Below are 23707 nucleotides of genomic sequence, written 5' to 3' on the forward strand. Positions count from 1 at the left end.
GCATCCTATATCTAATATTCATCATGCTTTCTTGTGTTGAAGCTCAGAATCCAATATCCCAAAATATGGTGCTTTTATGGAGCAGCCTCAAGGTCTCTTTGACCAACTGACTCCCTCCCCTCCGCCCCACCTCCCTGCCTGGTTTCTATGAAGATGTTGTCTGAAGTTCCCTTATCCCCAAGTCCTGACTCCCCAAAGGAAAAAACAATTACCTCTGGTCCCTTCCCTTAGTTTTCATTAACTTAACTCATATCACAGAAAAAGAGAATGGTCTGTCAGCACACTTGGACAGACTTGTCACAAACTACTTTCTGCTCTGTTGACCCAAGAGACTTTGTTCCAGGCTGTTGCATGTTCTCCAAGCCCATGAGTTTCCCCCCAAAATCATTTACAATCCTTCTAATTGCCTCATTTCCCTCTTCCCGGTGAAGAAGGGCATATAAACATCTGTACCCCATTGGGTTATTGGGTAATCATTCTCCTGAGATTCCATGTTATGTACATTGAAATAAATTTCATGTCTTTTCTCTTATTAATTTGCCTTTTGTCAGTTGATTTTTCAGTGAACCTTCAAAGGGCAAAGGGAAAGCTTTCCCTTGGCCCCTATAGTTGTAATCACTTGTTTAATGCCAGCCTTCCAAGCTAGACAATAAATTCTGAGAGGGCAGGGCTCAAGTGCCTCCTGTGCTGCTGCATTTCTACACTTGACACAGAAATAATAGTAACAGCATCCATCTATCGAGCTTACTAATGTATCAGGTGCTACAACTAAGTAAGCCCTTTACATTCACTAATGTATTTAATCCGAGCAACCCTAGGCCACTGCCATTGTCCTCGTTTTACAGATGAGAAAACCATGGCTACTTGGCTAGGAATGGCAGGTCTCATTCAATAAAAAATAGCACTATATCCACTTGAGCCACTTTTAACAATTTCTATAATCTGATGCCAGCCTATGCATCCAAACTTATTTCCCATTCTTTTCTTGAGGCAAGCAATCCCACTCATTTTCTCTTCAACACATAATGCTCATTACCATCTTAACATTTCTCTTCTCTCCCTAGCCTCTGCTATTTATCTAAATATGCTCTCAAATTAGTTTTTATTTAAACAAAATCAACAGTACACTCATCTATTAGAATGAAAATTTTCTGAAAATGTAGTGAAAATTGACCCAGAAAGGTCAATGCCAAGACTTACATTATTAAAATTATTAGACTTGAAAAAGACATAATTTTTTAAGCATCCGAGCAAAAAATCAAAATCACTTATTTAGGGAAAATCACATGACCTTAGGCTTCTCTATAGCAGCATTTTCAATAGTCTCAAGCAAAATGTGAACTAAGAATTTTAAATCTAGCCAAATTATTTTTAATGTGTAAAGGTTACAGATAAACATATTCACACATATAAAAATTTAGGGGAATTGTTCTATGAGTCTTTCTTCAGGGAACTATTAAACCACTAATTTCTGCCAACCAAGAGATTGCTGGGAATGTTTGTGAGTTTTGACTACATGTAAATTGTAGAAGTAGGATAAAGAAATGTGAGGATGACAGAATATAAACATTATATATTCTCACAATGTAGAAATGATAAAGTATAATCATACTGACTAGTACTGGGTAGTGAAGGAGGGAGAAAGAAATATGCTAGGTTTAAGTATTGCTCATTAGGCATTATTAGCAACTGGGAAGAAACAGAAGAGTGTAGTAATTATACGAATAACCCCCAGACCAGAAATTACCCACAAAAAGCAAAGAATAAAAAAATACCATATAGTAAAATATTCTAAAAACGTCACAACACAAAGCAGAACATGATTAAACTAGGGAACAACAAAAAAAGCCAATTTTCTGAAACATGTTTCCAAATTTGTTCCTCTACAGAAAATCCTTCATGAAATAATTGACTGCCTACAAGCATATCTTGTCTATTTAAGGCTGAGAAAATAGTTCTTAATATCTTATGTTTTTTAAAGCACTTTCATATAGGACTATATGATGATTTACCAGTTAGATAAGACCATAGAAATTATCTAGTCCAAGCTCTATCTCATTTGAAAGATAGGAAAAGACTGAGAAAATTCTGATTTGGTCCAGGTTATACAGTCAAGTAGGTGGGTTAAGTAAGACATTACAACTTCTTGTCTAATTTTATTATGTTAACTGCTACCACTCCAGCATTAATTTCACAAAGGTTGATAGATATTCTGAGACTGTAACACCTGTTAGCACGTACTACTTCAAAAGAGTAGATTTTTGTCCTTAAAGGACAATTCCATGCAATCGAAACCAGAAAAAAAATGCATAACCATGTGATTAGTTCTAAAGGCAGGACAGCATAATAGAATATAAGCTATTAAGCTCGCCAGCCTAGGTTCCAGTGCCAAACCTACAACCTTCCCTAGCTATGTAAACTTGGGAAAATTATTTAAGTGATTCATGCCTCAGTCTTTTCAAATGAGGATCATAGTTACTACTGCTTGTTAGGAAGCTTAAATGATACTGTGGCTCCTACTAAAGATACAAAATGTTTTATCTTTTTTCTTGGAACTTACTTTTTGTGCTAATTTGAGGAATGATTTATTTTTCCAAACTGAAATAAATACAAGACATTTGATGTGTCCACTTATTTTAATAACAATACATGTACCATGTTATCACCATGGAATGTAAGTTCAGAGAGAATACACAAGAGAATTACAAGTGTAATGAGAATTTGACACAAGAGAATTTGACAAGTGTAATGAAATATTCTGTAGTATATCAAAGTTTGTGCACAATGTTTGGCCAAACCAGATTGCTCATAAATCATTAATCACTCCCATTATAGGCAATTTGTTAAGTTTAACATTTCTAATTCTTACAGAGAAAATAAACATAATGCACACACTTTAAAAAGGTCTTTATTTACCTATGCATTAATGCTTAAAATATATTATTTCTATTTCAAGGTGACATTTAAAAATTACTCAAATATAACAGCAGCAAAAATATAATTTTGCAGTTACAAAAAGGCTAAATGGGAATCCATAATTAAGTTTTTCTCATGTTTACAATCATGATTCTGAAATAAATACTACTACTATACAGCTCTGTTGTAAGCTTTCTAGGTTTGGTTTAAACACATACACATACACTTTCAATTTTGAAAAGCTTTACAAATTATATTCATGCACTTTTTAAAAGAGTTCTAAAAGAGCCAACCAGTCCCCAAAACTGAAGTACTCAACCAGTCCCCAAGACAGGCAGAAAAAAGTTAAATTAACTGGGGTAAACAGGACTCCTACATGACACCCAAAGCATGCGATGTTCTGCAGCAAACTGGAAGTACTTCAGGGTTGGCCTGCTGTCCTCTTTAGAACTAATTTCATTTAACAGTTTAAGAAGGGGGACATTTTAACATCACCAAGTGCATTTAGGTGACATGTTTCTTTTTGTGCTAACTTGACTCCCATGAATGACCTAGTTAGTGAACTAGTCACTAGTAATTTGGTCACCAGGCAAATCAAGCTGCAAGAAAGAAAGCCAATATTCAAAATACTGTATTATTGTCTGAACTCACTCAAATAATTTATTTTTGACATCGATAGGTAACCTCAATAACTATAGCAAGCTTCTCCAACAAGACCAAGACAAAGACAGCAGCTCTTCTTCTAATGTTTAGGTTTTGCCCAGAATTCCTGATACATGGAATAGCCCATACCTAAAGAAAAAGAATGCTAGTTAAGCATTTAAATATTTTCTTCAATATTAAGAAAATAACAATCAATTCATAATAGCTAAATATTTAGCAAATAGCTAAAATAGCCCTGAATATTTACAAGGGGAACAAGACCCTAGGAAGCTTACCTTCTTCAACAATTTAAATTTCTTAAACTCTTTTTTTTTTTTGAGGAGAAGGAAAGTTTATTAATTTGCTGGCAAATGAGGAGGTTGGCAGATTATCCTCTTAAAGTACCAACATCCTCTTCTTAAACTCTTTTTACATATAGTAGTTTCCCAAGTAAGCTAAGGGCTGGTATGACTAGCTTACAATGTTAAAATACTTCTTTAAAGAACAATCAATATTGGCTGGTCCGAAGGTAGTGAGTTATCTCACTTGACTGTCAGTCAGTTACAGACTGAACTCAACATTCTACCACTTTCCCCCCTCCTCACTACTGCACTTGACTAGTCTAAGAAAAAAAAAAAAATATATATATATATATATACATATATATATATATAATTTAAAAAAGAAATTAAAAAAAGAACAATCAATATTTATCTGACTTTAAAATGAGTCACTCTTGCTACATAATACCAAATAAAGTAAATGAAATAATGCCAATAAAAGCTACCTACACTAATACCTACACTTTAAAAATCTTTCCACCTTCAAAAACTCAGTAAAATAGCAATCATATGTCTCTCCTAGATAATGAATGTTACACCAACCATATTTGCATGTCTAGACTCTTCAATGAAATTATAAACTCAGTGATGGGCAGGATTATTCTTTTTTTCTTTTAAACCTTATGAGAATATCTCATAGACAGTAAAACTATGTCACTACTTGAATTATTTTTATTAATTCAAGTTTTACATGAAACTGAGTATAAATGATACTTTCAAACTGCCTAAAGTTCAGCTAAAAGTATCTACCTTGTTTTGTTTGTAAAGAAATGCCTTAATGGGGAACCAAAATTTGAAAATTTTCTACAGAAACCTACCCAGAGTCATTGCTCCCACAACAAAGCCTTGGGCTGCCACGCGCATGTGTATCAGGTGAACGGACATTTTAGTATTTCCCCTGCTCTTCAATTTGTATAATCCATATGCAACAATTGCTGCAAAACCTGCCATTCCTGTAAAACAAAGTCACAAGTATGTCAGATGCATGGAGGGGGGGACACCAAGATGATTTTACCATTGTCAACCCAAATAAATGACTAAGGCAAAAATCTCAATCAGTGGAGGTTTATTAAGCCAAGATTTTGAGGACACGCCAAAGAAAAACGCAAACACAAACAAGCTGTGGCTACTTTTCCAAAGGGGAGGTTGGAACCTTTAGCATTTTAAAGGCATACAGAGATAAGGAAAAAGGCAGGAGGAAGGAGGACTGATGAAGTAGTGGCTGCATTCTTGTGAGGTATAAGAAATCTACATTTTACATAAAATAAGGGAGTGAAGGAAGTATTGATTAAGTAGATGTCCCTAGTTAGGTGGAAGAATGTCTGATTTTGTCTTGTCTCCAGTTCTGTTACCTGTAAGATAAACTTGTAATTCATTGTTAGTGTGGAATGGGACAGGCTTTAGTTTTAGGTGCTAGATATAGGTACAATTTGCATATCCTTGCTTATGGGAGGTTAGTGAGAAATTACCTTAATGAATGGTCTGTGGTGCCTGAGGTTGTGATTTTCTGTTTATAACATCAATCAATGTACTTTCTATTATTTTTATAAGAATGTTTTTATCATATCCACAAAAAGACTTGTGCACAAATGTTCACAGCAGTTTTATTCATAATATAACATTGTAAACAACCTAAATGGCACAGTGAATAGATGATACATTTATCCAACGGAATACTACCCAGCAATTAAAAGGAACAAACTGTTTATACACACAACCACATGAATGAATCTCAAAAGACATTATGCTAAGCCAAAGAAGACAGATAAATAAGAAAATGTATTATATGACCCCATTTATATGCAATTCCAGAACAAGTTAATCTGTAGTGGAATAAAGCATGTTAGCAGTTGCTTACATGAGGAAGGAGGATGGGTGGGGATGTGGGGACGGTATTGTCTGTAAAGGAGAGTCAAGATATTTTCCGGAGGTCATGGAAATGTTCTATAAGTTGATTAAAATGGTGGTTGCATGGTTGTAAAAAAGAAAAGAATATTTTATCAGACGATTAATTAGCTAACAGAGTTTTTCATTTTTTTCCAGTAAGAACTAAAAATCTTTAAACTAAAAGCAGATCCAGAAAGTCAGGATTATCTTTAAAATTGTGCGTTTGTGGAACCAGCAGACGAATTAACAGTATAATTATTACAACAAAACAAATGTGTTAGAAGTTTTAGCTGGAGTTGGGGAATGAATTTATAACTCTTCCTCTCTGTCCTACTTCCCTCCCTGAAAGGAACCAATATAGCAGAGATAATATATCACTGAGAAACAGACAGATCTCACCTATATACTTCAAACTTTGAGATACTGTACTGGAAACACTGTAAGTAAAGCATTCCGTAGCAGAAAGCAACAGAGCAATGTTAGAGTTAAAATTATGACCCTAGAATTCTATACAGAACCAAGCCCTCATTTGTTTTGAGGACAAAGCATTTAGGATGTTTTCAAAGTATGCTAGCATGTACTTACACAAAAATCTAAAGGAGGTAATACAGTCAAATGTAAACAGTCAATGAAAATGGACAGTTCAAAAAATAAATACACAGTGGGTGAGATATAATGGTGAGCAAAAAAAGGTAGTAAAATTTATACTGGTTCCTTGAAAATGATTGCATATAATGTATAAAACTTAATAAAAATTAATAATATTGAATTGAGGCTATGCTTATTACCACAAAACATGCGTGCTAAGGGTCTTACCTTGAGTTAGGGAATTAATTTATATTCACTTTATTACTTGAAATATATGAAAAAATATATCCTGATTAAAAATGTAAAGATAATCACAAGCAGTAAAGGAATAGTTTCAGAACTTCCAAATTGTTAGAAAACATTTTAAAATAATAATAAAAGGAAACAAGTGTAACAAACAAAAAACATAAAGTAATAGAACTAAAACTAAGAGAATTATTACAATAAATGTGAATGTAAGTTAACTTTCTCTATGAGGTTGAAAAAACAAAACCTGGAAATATGCCTTATACAGTAGATACAACTAGAATGACACCATATACAACTGTATTAACTCCCCTAAAAAAAAAAAAAAAAAATAGAATGACACCATAGAGTTAAAAATAAAAGTATGGGCAAAGATAAGACCAGGCAATTAAGCAAGAGAAAGCAAGAGTGGCAACAGTAAATAATATCAAAGTAGAATTCTAGGTAAAAAGCATTGACTGTGTCACATATGCAGATATTTTATAATAATAAAAAGGTTAGTCCATAAAAAAGTCATACACTTGTAAATAATCTAATTAACATAGCAGTAAAATAAATGAAGCAAAAATTGCTAGCAACACAAGACATGCTCTATTAGAAGATAAATAAAATGAGAAAATGTTAACATTGTCTCTTTCAGAAAGCAGAATAAGAAGCCCCAAACTAAAGCTATAGAATCAAATGACACCATTAAATAATCTTACTTAATTTTTTTAAATAAATAAAATCTTTTAATTTAGAACAGAGATCACACATTCTTTCAAATGTTTACAAAGCTTTAACAAAACCAATCATTGATTAAGCTACAAAGAAAATTCTGACTTCCATAAAGGCTGTATTCCTGGACAACATAAAACTAAAATTTAGCAATCAAAATATAAAATAGCCACACACACACACACACACACACATCCCCTTTATCACTGATAAGTCAAGCACTTATAAATGGGTAAAAGGTGAAAGATTTATATGATCTGAAAAGAAACCAGAGCATTGCACTTATAAATGGGTTTCGAGGTTAAAGTAAAAAATTGCATTAGCATTGAAAAATAAAAACAGTACTGGTTCTTAGAACAAACAAAACTGAAACCTCTAGGAAGTCTGATTAAGGAGAAAATAAATACACAACACTAGGAATAAGAAAGAAGATATAATCACAAATAGTAAGGAGATTTTAAAAACTAATGATTACTCTTCTATATCAATTAAATTTGAAAATCAAGGTGAAATGAATGATTTCTGAGGAAAATACAAATTACAAAATTTGACTCAAGAAGTGGTAGAAAACCCTCCTATACCAATAACTACAAAAAGAATTAAAAGGGCAATCCATGATTTATCCCCAAAAGATAAAGACCCAAATAGTTTTAATAATAAGATCTTATAAATTATAAGGATATTCTCAATAAATGTTATTTAAAATATTCCAGAGTATTAAAAAGATGGCAGTACATTTTTCTAATACTTTTCCCAAGAGAACAAAACTCTGACACCAAAACAAAATTAAGATAACACAAGAAAAAAAAATCATAGAGCAATATAAATTATGAACATAGATATAAAATTTCTAAATCAAATACTAGCTCGAGCTTATCAACTATAAAATTGTATCAGAATAATATTATCAACCATGATCATTAGGTTTTTACTTGGGGAATTAACTACTACTTTCACATAGGAAAATATCTTACATCTCAGTCAACACAAATTGTATTTAGTGTTCAAACTCTATAAGCATTCCCTTTAAAATCAAGAATAAGAGAAGGATACATGCAAACACTGCTATTATTGCCTAGAGATCCTCAACTACTGTATAAGACAAGAAAAAAGCTACAGACATAACTTAGGAAGAAACACTATTGGTTTGCAGATCATATGACCACGTGTATAGGAAATCCAGGATAATCAAATGAAAAACTAGAACCAATAGCAAAAAAAGATTTCTTTCACAAGTGCATCAAAAAACATATCTAGGAATATCTAAGACCTAGAGAAATTAAAACCACAAAATTATATTTAAGGACACAAAAGATTTGAATGAAAATTGATAAATGTACCACATTCCAAGATTTCCATTCTCCCCAAATTTATAAATTAATTTCAATGCAATCAAAATATAAACCCCAATGAGACATTTCCCCCCATTTTAGAACTTGAAGACAGGCTAATTTCTTTTTCTTTCTTTCTTTTTTTTTCCCCTTTTAAATAGATGGGGTGTCTCACTATGTTGCCCAGGCTGGAGTACAGTGGCTAGCCACAGGCATGATCACAGCACACCATACAGCCCCAAACTCTTGGGAGCAAGTGATCCTCGTGCCTCAGCCTCCCAAGTAGCTGGGATTTTGAAGTAAACAGAAAAGCTCTTTCTTTTTGAGAAAGTAGAATAATGAAAGCGTACTGGCTCAAGAGGCATCTAAACATACCATTAAGTTTCTGGTAGACAGACAAACAGACCAAAGCAACAAAATAGGTACAGTAGTTGAGTAACAGATCTGGACTCATATCTATGTTTAGAATATGACATAGCTGGCACATCAAATCAATAGGAAAAAATGCAAAATGTATACCCAAAACACTGTGTTGACATCCACAATATAAAATAATTATAATTCAGTTAAAAAAAGACAAACAACCTAGTTAAAACAAAAACAAACAAAAAAAACCAAGCTAATTCACAGAAGGAACCTGAATGTCCCATAAACATGAAAAGTTACTCAACCTGAACCAAAAATCAAATAAATACAAAATTACTACAGGCTTGCAATGAAGCACCCAGCTGGTTTTTTTTTTTTTTTCCTTGTTTTTTTGGTAGAGACGGGGTCTTGCTCTTGGTCAGGCTAGTCTCCTGAGCTCAGGCAATTTTCCCACCTCGGCCTCCCACAGTGCTAGGATTACAGGCGTGAGCTCCTGCACCAGCCCAAATAAATACCAAATTAAACAATATCTAGTGCTATTAATATTAACAGCATGGGAAAATCAGCCTGTCATAGCCAATTATTTGGTGCAAAGAATTGTTTTGGTATAATTAAGTATATAAGGATATATAATTTTTACACACACACACACACACACACACACACACTTTTTTTGGCAACAATTTGTAAAAGCAACATAATAGTATCTCTGCAAGAAGGCTGTTCAGTGTGGGGGAGTAACAGAATGGGAACTATTCCAATGTCCATCAATGGAACAATGGTTAAATAAATGTAGGATTTACATACTTCAAAGAAGGGATGTGTGTAAATGACAACCCACTAAGGCACAGAAAGAAAATTTTACATTTTTATCTCATCCTTTAAAATGTCTTTGTGCATGTTTCAAAATGTCCTAAATATGCACAAACGAAGGTACTTTTAAATGATTTAAAAATAGGTAAATATACATACACACATTAGTAGTACACGCTCAAGTTATTTTTTTACTGATGGAATGTACAATCAAAAAACTTTATAGTTATGAAATATTGTATACTACAAAATTAGTAATTTATTAAAAATGTAAATATACTATAAAAATTCTCCTATATGTATCGATATGAAAAGATAATGAAAATACATGGCTAAAGAAAAACATAATTTCATTTAAAAATACATTAATAATAATTTATGTAATATATGGAGAAGAAAACACTGATGGAATGTGCACCAACTGCTGTTGTCTTTCAGAGTGAGGATCATAGGGCGTGACTCCTTTCTGTTTCATGTACTTTTGCAACTAACTTATATGGTCAGAAGAAAAACTGCTTCAAAAGACCTCAAAGTTCTCAAAACTGCTGGAGGGCCATATAAAAGGATGCTCATCAGTTTAATTGATAATAATAAAAAATTAGAAACCATATAAATTTCTAGTAATAAAGGATTATATAATAATGTTATACATAGTAGTGATGTATATAATATACATAAATAACTATATATCTATAGAATGGAATAAGATCATCATTAAAAGCTGAGTTTTGAAGAACATGGGTAAAACACAAAAGGCAACTCAGTAGGATCCTGAATTTGTAAAGACAAAAAAAAAAAGAAAAAAAACTGGAAGAAATATGTACAATAAAATGGTAACAATAGTTATATCTAAGTCATAGAATTACAGGTAATTTTCATATTCTCTATACAATTAAAAGATTTTTAACTTTTTCTTGAGATACAATTTTTATACTATACATTTCACCTTTTAACCCATTTTAAGTGTACATTAAATAAATTTTAGTATGCCTGAGGCCCTACTGTAATAGTCTGACCTTTGGGGGTCTGGAGACTAAATAGCTAAGGTCAGTCACATGGGCATTGCCCACGTGTCTTGACCCCAAATAAAACCTGGACACTAAGGCTTGGTGGGCCTCCCTGGATGGCAGTACTTTGCACGTGTTGCCACACATTATTGCTGGAAGAATTAAATGTCCTCCCTACCCCGTGTGACTCCCCTGGAAGGAGACACCCGGACTCTTGTGCCTGATTTCTCATCCCATATGCCTTTGCTGATTTTTAACCTAACAGTTTTTTTGAGCCATATGAGTCCTGGCCAATCATTAAGTCTGAGGGTGGTTTTAGGGTCCCCGAATACATTATTGACTGAAATAAGAGCCAATAAAATAAGAAGTCTGAATACACACAGAAGAATTTTTGTGAAGATTTATATCATGCCAATCTCAGTATATTTCAACAGCATAAGAAAAAAACTGAAAATAAATTCTTTCAGGTTATCCTCAATGAACAAGTTTGCCATATTTCTACTGTATTCAAGCTTACAACAGATTGATAATCAGAACTGTCAACTTCAAACTTACCAATGGGGACAAATGGTGCCTCCTTAGCTTTTCGGATAAGTTTGGATCCCTGATCTTCATCATATGAAGAAAGAGAAACATCTGTGTTGGTTGACATAGTGATTGCTTGAAGAATCTTCCTGAAAGAAAATTTCTATGAGGCTATGTAATTTAAAGCATCTAGAACATTATTAAATACCTGGATGTACTTAAAATATTCCTAATTTCCAGGAAAAACTTGGCATATGTTATCCATAAACTTTAAAAAATATTTTTAGAAATTAACTATATTTTTAACCTATGGACACCATTAGGAAGAACTGTATATATTTACTCCTACTTGCATTTTGCTATTTCTCCCACACAAATGACTCCCTTTTAGCACTATATTAATAAAAACAGTGATATTAAAAAAATTGAAATGAATTTTATCAATTAAAATAGCAGCTAATAATTCTGTGGCTGTCTTCATCCTTAATGAACTTCAGCTTGGCAACTTTAAGTTACTCAGACCAAACTGATAACCCCCTTCAACATCACATGTTGGAAATCCTACTAAGCACTTTTTATAGTTAAGTGCAGTCATTATGGCTTTCAACAGCTGATTTATTCACTCCAATGTGCTACCTGGATTCAATTCTCACTCTGAATAGTTTCCAATCTATTACACTAATCTCTATTATTGTGGTGGTTGTCTTTGGGGAAAAGATTACCGTTATTCTGAATAGCCAAAATTTCTACCAAGCTCATTATGCCTTTTAAATAATGTCTACCATTTGATCCAGCAATTCCACTACTGGACATCTACCCAAAAGATCAAAAGTCACTTTATGAAAAAGACATCTGCACTCGAATGTTTATAGCAGCACAATTCACAATTGCAAAGCTGTGGAAACAACCCAAGTGTCCATCAATACATGAGTGGATTAATAAAATGTGGTATATGTATACCATGGAATACTACTGAGCTTTAAGAAACAATGGTGATATAGCACCTCTTGTATATTCCTGGATACAGCTGGAACCCATTCTACTAAGTGAAGTATCTCAAGAATGGAAAAACAAGCACACATGTACTCACCAGCAAATTGGTATTAACCGATCAACACCTAAGTGGACATACAGGAGTAACATTTATCGGGTGTCCGGAGGGTGGGAGGGGGGAGGAGGGGATGGGTATATACAACTACAATGAGTAAGATGTGCAACATTTGGGGGATGGACACGCTTGAAGCTCTTACTCGAGGGGGCAGGGGGGCATGGGAAATATATGTAACCTTAACACTTGTACCCCCATAATACGCTAAAATTAAAAAAATACGCTAAAAAAAAAAAAGAAATGCGTCCTTTATAGCCTTTTAGTTTATTTATGACCTAGGGCTATCATTTTTAATATCACTACAGCACAAAACTGAACTACTCTCAGGGCCACCTTCTTTTTTTTGAGACAGAGTCTCGCTTTGTCATCCCGCTGGAGTACAAAGACGTCATCATAGCTCACTGCTCCTGGGCTCAAGGATCTTCCTGCATCAGCCTTCCTCAGCCTCCAGAGTAGCTGGGACTATGGGTGCACGCCACCACACCCAGCTAATTTTTCTTTTCTTTTTTTTTTTTTTTGGTAGAGACTGTGGTTTCGCTATATTACCCACGCTGTCTGGAACTCCTGGAATAAAGTGATCCTCCCACCCTGACCTCCCAGAGTGTTAGGATTACAAACATGCGCCACCGTGCCTGGGATGAATGAGTATCTTCTAAGCTTCAGATGCGCTTTCCTTTACATACTTTACATTCCCCAGGCTTCCTCTTAAAATTTTCTACCTTCTTATAATATTAATCCTTTAAATCCATGGTCATTAAACCCTGGTCGGCGGACCGGTACTGTTAGGGGCCATGGCCACAGAGCCCTGCTGCCCGCCCAGTCCGCGGAAAAATTGTCTTCCATGCAACTTAGGAACAGGGGTGGAGGTGAGGTGGGGGGAGGCAAAGCTTCATCTGTACTTGCAGCTGCTCCCCTCCCCATTGCCTGAGCTTCCGCCTCCTCCCACCCTCTCCACCGTCCTTGGAAAAATTGTTCCATGAAACCGGTCCCTGATGACAAAAAGATTGGGGAACCGCTGTTTCAAATGGTATCCAAAATGGCAAGATATCAGCCTGATAGTTACATGAATAAGAGGATAGAGGAAAAAAAGATTCATTTCCATTATCATAGGGAGCAAAGGCTCCTTTCTTCCTTTTTAGTCATCTCTCACAAGGGAAGTTAATATCCCTTTCATCACAATAAGGCACTAACAAATTCAATTTCACCTTAGTCACAATTACTATGTATACTTTCTTCTTCGATTTAACTATTTTGAATTGCCCATAAACTTTGCCCATAGATAAAAGAAGGAAGTCAAACACAGTATACTGTATAAGTGCACAAATCTCTGATTAGTGTCAATTACAATAAACTTGAAAGTCAACTGCCCATCAGTCACCCATATAAAACCTGACCTTCACTTCTGCATTTTTCATGTGCATCATACTCCCTTTGATAAGAGCAGCTCTCATTCAACACTTTGCTATTCAAGGGAATTAGTGACAATTAAGGCCCTCAAAGAAAATGCAACTCCCAGAGGTGGGGAACTGTGGCTTCTTAGTTTGAAAAATGAATTCATCCCTCCAAACCCCACCCCACTGAAAAGTTAGTGCTGTCATCTTACAGAGAAGAAAATCTTAGCTAGGTAGGAGAAAATTCAAATTAGAAATAGACCTTCTCTTCTTGTTTTGTATTCCATTATTTCCTAATTGAATAAACTACTTACTGGGCTTTTATTATATACAAGATTCAATAAGTTCAAGGTTCAGAATGCTCACTATATATTTGAAGAGATAAAATATAAACACTTTAATTAATGGTTCAAAAATTAGATAGTTTTTAAAAAGAGAGATGACAGAATGTGATTAATTGCCAATAGCACAACAGAGGAAATGAGGACTGAATTTAGAGGGAGTGAAGTCTTTTAGCTAAAGGAGGTTTGGTAAGTTTCAGAGAAACACTTGAGATTGGCTTTGAAGAAACTGCATAAATGGGCTAGATGGAGAGATTAAACATTGTATTTATTATAGACTGGCACGTTTATTAGATGCCTTCATACCTAATCGTAAACTTTCCAAAGATTTAACTGTGTTTATTACAAGTCCTCCTTTCACCTCCCTATCCCAACCCCACATTCTAACCACATTTTATTTCTTTTAGATGATCTCTATACCTCCAAACCTTTGCACATGCTGATTCCTCTGCTTATAACAGTTTTCCTCCCTTTCCATCCCCTTCAGATATTCTTTCCTAGCTAACTCCTCCCATTTGGGGGGGGGGTGTTCTATCTTAATTGACCTCCTCTGGGAAGTCTTTGATTCTCTAAATTTGTGATAAGTGCTTTGATTATGCAATCCTATAGGACCCTATATTTTCTCTATCAAACCCTTATAAGCACCTGTTTAATTGTCTGTTTCTTTTGCTAGACTCCCTGAAGTCAAGGGCCTATACCTGCCCTGCTCATATCGATCTCCATTTCCTGGTACAATACCCTGTATGTATTATAATAAGTTCATCACAAATGTTTGTTGAATAAATTTAAGTTATATTTCTCAACAATTGAAATTATTCTCAGGTAATCTATTTAGGAATATCTGGTGAAAAAAATAAAAATTATACACATTTGTTGAGTTTAATCAGTTAGTAAGAAAAATGCCAAATGATATGTACGTGTTTATTTCTTTTATAATTCTTACATCATACTTATGAAAGAAATAACCTTTCCTTTGCAGATATAAAAGCATGTTTTCTTCCTTTGCTTAAATTATTCCTAAACTAAAAAATCATTTGGGAATTGTCTTTAAAAGCAAGAAAGTCGATAGTTTTTCCTCTAATTATCTCACATCTGGATGACTATAAATATCCAACAGGTCAATGGTGCAAAAGTGTGGGTTTTTTTTTCCTTTTTCTGGGAGGGAGGCAGATGGCTGTTTCTCTCCTGTACATAAAAGAAGCACAGAAGAAAATCTTTCTCCATTCCTCACCTATGATACAGACTCTGAAGTTTGCGACACTTGACCTGGCTTTCTGAAAGTAGCTCCTGGAGTAAGAGGGTGTGGTGAACCAAGTTACCCTCATTGTGTGCTTTCAATGGCTAATGATAACCTGTCTCTGATCCAGAACACCTCCTGTGTACATTTCAGGATGAAATTAGCAAAGATGATTCCAGGTCACCCCAGAATTTAGAAAAAAAAATTAGTGAAGATGAATATTAAAAATCTAATACATATCAGTTGTTATTCTATAGTTCAGACTGTCTTTATATCATCTTGTAAATGATATAATTCTAACATACTATGTATCTAAAACACTTTCTGAATATAAAATTTTGAGAACTCTTTTCTAATTACCACCTAGAAGTTTCCCAAGTATTCATGATTTACAGTCATCTGAATTGAAGATAGTTAACTTTTCAATCATCAGGGCCAATAATCTTAACTCATATAATTAGAAAGTAACAAAGGAATCATATGATTAATCCATGCCAACAGCCTTATTTTACAGGTGGGGAAAAGGTTCTGTGGGATTGCTCAACACCAGGAATACATCTCTGGTAGGGTAGGATTAGAACCCAGCTCTCCTGATACACAGTCCAAGATTATTTTGATTGACAATACATTGCTAAATCATCAATCTTATGATGCTGGTGTAAATTTAATCTGAAAATATAAAAATTCATTACTTAACAGAAGCCCACATCACTCTTCGAATTTTAAAAAATATTGTCATGCTTAAAGTTAAATGGAAACTTCTCCAGTGACCTAACTCATCTAACAATTTCAATTGATTTGAAATTTTTTTCACTAGCACCACTGCTAGCTTTTCTTTATTATTGTTTTCTCATCCATCCACAGTGATTGCTGACCCAGATCTGTCAGAAAATTGAATAGATGCAAAAACAGGTACCAAGAACCAGATATTCAAAGTCAGTTTGGAGAACAAGAATTATTCTGTAAGCTTAGTAAGATACTATTTAAAGAACTTTCCAAATGCATGGGAACCTAAAAGAGATGTAAGGGAAAATGAACTGTTCAGCATCAGGTGATGTAATATAATAGACTGAAGGATCTTCACAGGTGTCATTTTGTCGCAGAAACTACTACCTAAAACAACAGTGTTTTCAAACTTTTGATTTTTGTATCAGTCACCCACCCCTCAGCCTGTTCAAAATGGCTGCCAAGGCCCCAGCCTGGAGATTGATTCAGATGGTCTAAGGCAGAGCCTAAGGAATCTGTACTTTAAGAAGCCCCTTTAAGAGATTCTGGTGCACAAGGAAGGAAGAGACCCGCTACTATACAGAATTCCAAATATGTGGGCCATGCGGGAGCATGGTACCACTTCAGCCTGTCAGAACTTTTCATCCACACCTGCTATACTGGAAGGTGCCTTGGCACTTCCGGAGGCACAGATTCCTGCAGTGGGGATTACTCCGAAGAGGGTAATAGCCACTTCCCACGCCGGAGTAAAGAAGACAAAGGCGAATAACACTGCTGAATCATTTCGGCTACTCTGAACTGCCACCACGCTTTGTAATCTGTAAACTGGCAGACTTGTCGGGGAGAAATTTCAATTCCTGCACAGATGCTTTACACAGGGCCCTAGGCCTACTTACAGTACAGGGCAGGGCAGTGTCGCAAAGAGTGGGAGAAAAAACCAGGTCGGGGAGAAAGGAAGACCAGGACTGGACGGCCCTCAGGTTTTACGCCCTCCCCTCAACCTCTCAACCTTCTCCCTTCTCTCTTCCTGTGACCTTGTCAGGACTCCGGCCACAGCGCTCGCTCCCCCCGTCCCGTCTCGTCCACCGCTCAGCCCCGCTCTCCAGAAGGCTCCAAGCTCGGGGTACGCCCCCGGCTCCCCGCTCCCCGAAGTCGGCCCCAGCAGCCCTACTGCCCCCGTCTCCCGTTGTCGCCCCATCAGCGAGCCTGCCCCTCTCTCAGCTCAACGACTCACTCCACACGTTTCTGCCTCCTCTCCGCGCTGGCTCCGTCCCCCGTCCCCCGACAGGACCCGAGGCCTTGTTTCCCGACCCCTCACGTGCCCTGATCCTCGCGGTCCAGCCCCGGCCACTACAGGTCGCCCCCTTCATCCCAGGCATCACCTCCCTCCCAGCCCCGCGGCCCCCAACCCTCCCAAGGTCTTTCGGCCTGGCCAAGCCCTGCCCCGCTTCTTCCCGCATCACGGGGGTCGCAATATCCCCCAATGCCTCACTTACCCAGAGCGAGAAAACCCCTGACGGCCCCACTGGCTTTGACCCCGGCCCGAGCGCCCAATCCGCCCGGCTTCTCCCAGCAAGCCCCGCCCTCAGCCGTCCCAGCCAATCAGAAGCCGGGGGCCCGCACGCGTGGTTTGGTGCCGGTCGGGTGGGTGCGTGCGTGTGCGCGGTGGGTGGGGCGGCCCAGAGTGCGTCCCGAATTGGCTGGGGCGGCGCGCGCCGGCGGCAGGGGCGACACCTCTGGGTTCTGACGTGCAGATCGAGTGAGACGTGAGATCTGGGCGTCCAGGGTGCGTGCCAGGACGCTAGAGGGTCCGTGACCCTTGACCCCGGGGCACCTCAGATTAATTTAGCTCTTTTCCTCTGGGGCGGCAGGGACGAGCACCGCGAACGCCTTGCCCCGAGCGCCGGCCGCTTGCGGAACGCCGCGCAGGCTGGGAGGGGCTGGGACGAGGGGTTTCGAGTGCTGCCGGACCGCGGGAGGCGGCGGCTGAGGTGGGAGCCCGGGCTTGCCCTCCGGGGCGCCGACGGCGGGGGGACGGCTAAGCGCTGGAGCCCTTCCGCTCCGTTTGCGGATATCCGCCGTGGACGTGCGTTATCGGGTCTCCTGTGGGACCCTTCCTGGAGCTTACTCTCAGTGATAGGCAGCCTCTCACGGCAAGCACCGAGTCGGGTGAACTGCGACCTCACCCGGGCCCAGGAGGTTCCTCTGAGGAAGGAAGTGGCAGAGGCCCTTTGTGACAGCGAGCTTCCGGAGGCACAAGGCTCCTAATTTTTTCGTAAATAATCAGTAGCAGTTTGGCCAATTGATGCAAAGCATCAACTCCTGTGCCGTGGGCATATCTGTGACTAAATCAGAGTCTGTTAATATAACCACAAAACATGGCCGACTGCTGAGTACTCTATCATACAGGTGGAAACTGTCATGGGCTCAGGATTTTGAAAATCATTCGCCTCATAGTTGAATTAAGACACATGTAGGAAACATTTTGTGCTATGGATGATTAAAAACTCCATATTTTGATTATGTAGCTCCTTGAAGGCGTTTTGTTGTTGTCGTTTTTGTTTTGAGACAGGGTCTTGCTCTGTCACTGGGGCTAAAGTGCCACGGTGTCAGCTCACTGCAGTCTCAAACTCCAGGGCTTAAGTGATACTCCTGCCCTCACCCTCTTTAGTAGCGTGGGCTACAGGTATGTGCCACCACGCCCAGCCAATTTTTAAATTTTTTTGTAGAGATGGGTCTTGCTATGTTGCTTAGGCTAGAGAAAGCACGTGTTTTGTCTGGATGATCCTGGTATCTCCTTGAACACTGTCTTTGTGTTCAGTAGAAACTCAATAATGGTAAACGAAGAAAGGCATAACCACTGTACTAACTGGAGGCCTTAAAAGATTAAGTAGTAACTCATTTAGGATAAGCCCAACTGACTTTAATATGAAGGTAAACCAGAAGTCATTAGTCTCTTGATTCTGGAAATATAAAGGCTAACAGCAGCCATGACCAAATCATATTCATTCCTGAAAGGAATTTATTATACACATGAAAATAATGTTAGCTAACTTGCTAATTTCTAGATAATGAGATTTGGGGTCAGGCAGATGTGAGTGCAAATCTCAAGGTGGCAACATACTAGCCATGACATTGGGTTTAACTTCTCAAAACATTACTTTTTTCACTTGTAAAATGGAAGTAGCATTAGTGATGGTTATGAAGAAATACATGTTAGCCCAGTGCCTGGCATGAAAAGTGTTAGCTATTATTTTTTAAATTCCTGTGCAAAAAGAGGCAGACCTTGCCCTCAAGGTGTTTATGCAGTAAGCATAATAGGCAGTTATAAATCAATTACTATTGGACATGATGATGTCCAGTAAGGCGTAAAGGGTCACTGAGCTGCTAAGTAGCAGAGAGCTATGAATGTAAACTAGGAGTTTTGATTCTACATTTTTAGAGAGCATCCCTTAATAGCGGATAATTTTTAGAACATAGAAAAGGAAATGCATTTTTTTTTTTTTGAGACAGAGTCTCACTTTGTTGCCCAGGCTAGAGTGAGTGCCATGGCGTCAGCCTAGCTCACAGCAACCTCAAACTCCTGGGCTCAAGCGATCCTCCTGCCTCAGCCTCCCGAGTAGCTGGGACTACAGGCACGCGCCACCATGCCCGGCTAATTTTTTCTATATATGTTAGTTGGCCAATTAATTTCTTTCTATTTATAGTAGAGACGAGGTCTCGCTCTTGCTCAGGCTGGTTTCAAACTCCTGACCTTGAGCAATCCGCCCGCCTCGGCCTCCCAGAGAGCTAGGATTGCAGGCGTGAGCCACCGCGCCCGGCCGAAATGCATTTTTATACATAAACTGAACTCATTACTTATAATACTAAAACTTCTGGGATGACAGATCCACACAGGTAATTTAAAGAAAGTTAGATATGCACTCTATATCTGCATGGAAGATGCATAGTTGTCCCCCAAAATCTCTCTCTTGAGGCTACTGTTAGACACTACTTGGCAGAATTGTCATTGGTCTGACCAGTTGAATTTTGAAGGAAAAAAAAGGTTCATTTTCTGACAAAAGTGTAACAGTCCTGTTAGTTTGAGTTAAGGGAGAAAACATGAACAGAGACAGGTAGAGTAAGGGTGGAAAGGGGTGATCCTTTTCTTTCTCATCATAAAAGGTCACAGCTGATGCTCCTATAACAAAAAACAGATTAATAAGAGAAAAATATAATAAATTTACTGCATTTGATCAAAGTTTGGCATGACACAGGAGCCTTAAGAGTGAAGACCCAAAGGTACAGGGAAGGCTATCTAATTTTATGCTTAGATTTGATGAAGTAGGGACAGCTGTGTAGAAGTGTGATTGAACAAAAAACGGTATGAGCTAATGGTAATAGACTGAGTGGGAAAACCTAGCAAGGCCTGTCTGTTGTATTCCTCTGCATTTCTCTGTTGTAGCATGATATGGGGCAGGACCCTTTCTGGAATGGGGGTCTTATGACCCACTCTTAAACAGGGTACTTCAGAGAGTTTCTTTATGGCCAGCTCTTACACCGAAGGGGTAGGGGAGGCCTAGAGTAATAATTTTAGGTTTCACGGCTGGTTTGAGGAAGGGGTTCTGGTTTCTATGACCCACCTTGGGGAAGAGGAATTCTAGTTTCTATGACTTGCCTTCTCATTCCCTGCCCTTGATGAAATTAATGGGTTGAATACAATTTCTTTCCCAAGTAGTCATATCTTGAAAGGATTGATTTATGAGAGAGACAAAGTATAAATGCTCAGTAAAGCTTTAAAACATGCATTCTACATTTTTTCTAAAGATTTATTCTGTATTAAATATTAAAACAGCCTTAAAGCTCATCTAGTCTACTTCCTTTCTTATTATGAGAATACAGATTTTGAGAACTTAGGTGGCTGTTTTAGATGACACAGGCAGAGTCTGAATAATTAATTGAGCCCTCCTGAGCACCAGTCCAGTGCTCCGTCTGCTTGCTTACCTCTCCAGGCCATGGGATCTGACCTCTTAGCATTGCAATGCAGCTTACAACTGGAAACCTGTAATAAAAGTGACTGGGTAATTTTCAGCTCCCTTTTGGTTCTAATCCTAGATGTGATAAAGTGATTGATTTAAACAGTTATGTAATGTGAATAATGCTGCTAGTATTGTTGGAGTTGATTGAAATAAAGCTCTGTAATTAATTTTAGTTAGAATTAGGGCCATTGGGACAAAATATGAACAATGAAAGCAAGATAATTTGCAAATGAAAATTTGTCCAAGAGCTGTAGTATGGCCTTTTCTTGAGTTTTGTTTAGATCTATTTTTTAAATAAGCCTGTTACAGCATATAATATTAACTTAACTTTTTGGTTCGGTTTGCCCCACATTAGCTATCCTAGAAATACAGATTCAAGAATGTGTAACTCTAATATAATATACCTTTATTCTTTTCTACACCATGAACTTCACTGTTTGAGATTATAAAGACTCACAACTGCCATATTTGTTGGAAAGTTGTATTTTGTTTTTCAAGCTCTGACAATAAACAGAAGATGGAATTTGTTCCACAGTGAGGTATTTTTAAGTTTTCACAACATTATTAATGACCTCTGTCTGGGAAAATTAAATTCTCCTTGCAAATTAGAACAAGTTTCCACTTTACCCCAGCTTAATGTGATAACCAGGGACAACATCAGTTTGTGCCAGATTATTTGAGGTATTTTGTTTTTTTTGCCTATTTGTGTGAGAAATTGTCTCTGATTAGTATGTAGAAACCAAAATCTTGGTAAATGATGATGTTAAATATCTGAAAAATAATTAGATGATTCAAATTTTTTTTTAATGAATATTACTCTGCTACGCTTTTTTCCATATCATGTTACCAGAAAACAACAGTGGAAAATTTGCATCTTCTTTCATAGTACAGACAGTATAATTGGTAACAAATATGCAATGTGTATTTTTCCATTCTCCTTACTGTGTGTCATTTTGAAGTATGATTCATGCAGAAGACCTAAGACAATTATTTGGGATCTCAAATTTGAATCACCCCACCTGTAGTTTATAGAAAGACACACATAGCACAAGAAGTATCTGCCAGCTTTGCTTTCTTTCACTCTTCAGATAGCCTCTGTGACTTCTCTTGCTCCAAGTAGCTGTCTATACATGATCATGAAGGAAATAGGCTTGTAAATTCATATGTCTATTTAGGCCCAGGCCCAACATGAAGCTGCATTACCCTGTTCTTGACATCCTTCTTAAAAAATACTGTGTGATTCTTGTGTAACTTTGTTTAAAACAAAGTTAAATATTTTGAGAAAATTGGTAATAACTATAGGTATTCTTATGCCAGAATTGGGAGTCACCATCAGCATTTATTGATCATATATATTAGGCTGGCTACCTGCACTGGGCTCAGGAATTAAAGACTCAGTCCCTGCCCTGAAATAATTTATAATCTCAGTAGGTAGAAGGAACAGGTGTATAGAAACAGCAAAGACAATTTATAAGTGTTTTGAATGAAATTTCAGGTAGCTATCACAGTGAATAAAAGTTTCAAAGAAATATTCTTCAGATTGGGCCTTAAGTAGGCCTTGAAGGATGATTGGAATGTAAATAAATTGAGAGTATATTTCAGAAAGAGCAAACAGTAGGCAGAAAAATGAGGTAGACTATGGGATTGGAGCTCTGTCATGGACAACAGTGAATGTGAAAAGGCAAAAATTTGTGACTAAAGCAGAGTCAGAATAATGAAAAGTAGGCTTGAGTTGCAGTGGGGGAGGACTTTGAATGCTAATTAAAGAACTTGGACAATATTCTGTTAGGTGTCCTTGAAGGTTTTGGAGCAGAGTGTTGACAAGAGTAGAGTGCATTTAAGGTTCTTGGTAGTGGAGGAGAATGAATTAGAAAGGGAATGTCAGCCTTAGCCAGAAAACTGAAAACTATTCAGTATGTCACTAATTATATTCTGTGTATGGAGACTGGTTTCCCTTGGTCTTTTTTTTTTTTTTTTTTGAGACAGAATCTCACTTTGTTGCCCAGGCTAGACTGAGTGCCGTGGCATCAGCCTAGCTCACAGCAACCTCAAACTCCTGGGCTCAAGCAATCCTGCTGCCTCAGCCTCCCGAGTAGCTGGGACTACAGGCATGCGCCACCATGCCTGGCTAATTTTTTCTCTCTCTCTCTATATATATATTAGTTGGCCAATTAATTTCTTTCTATTAGAGATGGGGTCTCGCTCTTGCTCAGGCTGGTGTTGAACTCCTGACTTCGAGCAATCCGCCTGCCTCAGCCTCCCAGAGTGCTAGGATTACGGGCGTGAGCCACCGCACCCGGCTCCCTTGGTCTTAAGGATAGGGAGTTGCATGCAGTAATATCATCTCTCCTTGACAAAGGATCACTGCTTTAAGGCAGTAATAGTTCTTACAGACCAGTCCCTAGGGAGAATTGGTTTCTCATACTCTTCTATTTTTAAAAAAATTCTCTTCCCAGATTCTTCATCTCTCTTCTAGCTATTGCTCTATTTTCTTTCTCTCCAATTTA

General features: G+C 37.5%; 1 protein-coding gene across 3 annotated transcripts in view; it reads right to left on the reverse strand.

Moving 5' to 3' along the window:
- Window positions 1-2617: 2617 nt before the first annotated feature.
- Window positions 2618-23707, reverse strand: part of HIGD1A (HIG1 hypoxia inducible domain family member 1A) — a 463894-nt gene continuing 442804 nt past the window's right edge. The window contains exons 2-5 of one of the 3 annotated variants that reach the window (XM_012770278.3): window positions 17679-17753; window positions 11410-11528; window positions 4718-4852; window positions 2618-3708 (exon numbers count right to left, since the gene is read on the reverse strand). In XM_012770278.3, coding sequence (XP_012625732.2) covers window positions 3659-3708; window positions 4718-4852; window positions 11410-11528; window positions 17679-17753 — 379 coding nt within the window. In that variant the 3' untranslated portion in view covers window positions 2618-3658. Of the gene's footprint in view, window positions 3709-4717; window positions 4853-11409; window positions 11529-17191; window positions 17307-17678; window positions 17754-23707 lie in introns of those variants that run through there. The other 2 variants (XM_012770279.3, XM_076006779.1) reach the window with 2 other exon arrangements.

This window comes from Microcebus murinus, chromosome 1 (genome assembly GCF_040939455.1).
Source record: "Microcebus murinus isolate Inina chromosome 1, M.murinus_Inina_mat1.0, whole genome shotgun sequence".
NCBI lineage: Eukaryota > Metazoa > Chordata > Mammalia > Primates > Cheirogaleidae > Microcebus > Microcebus murinus.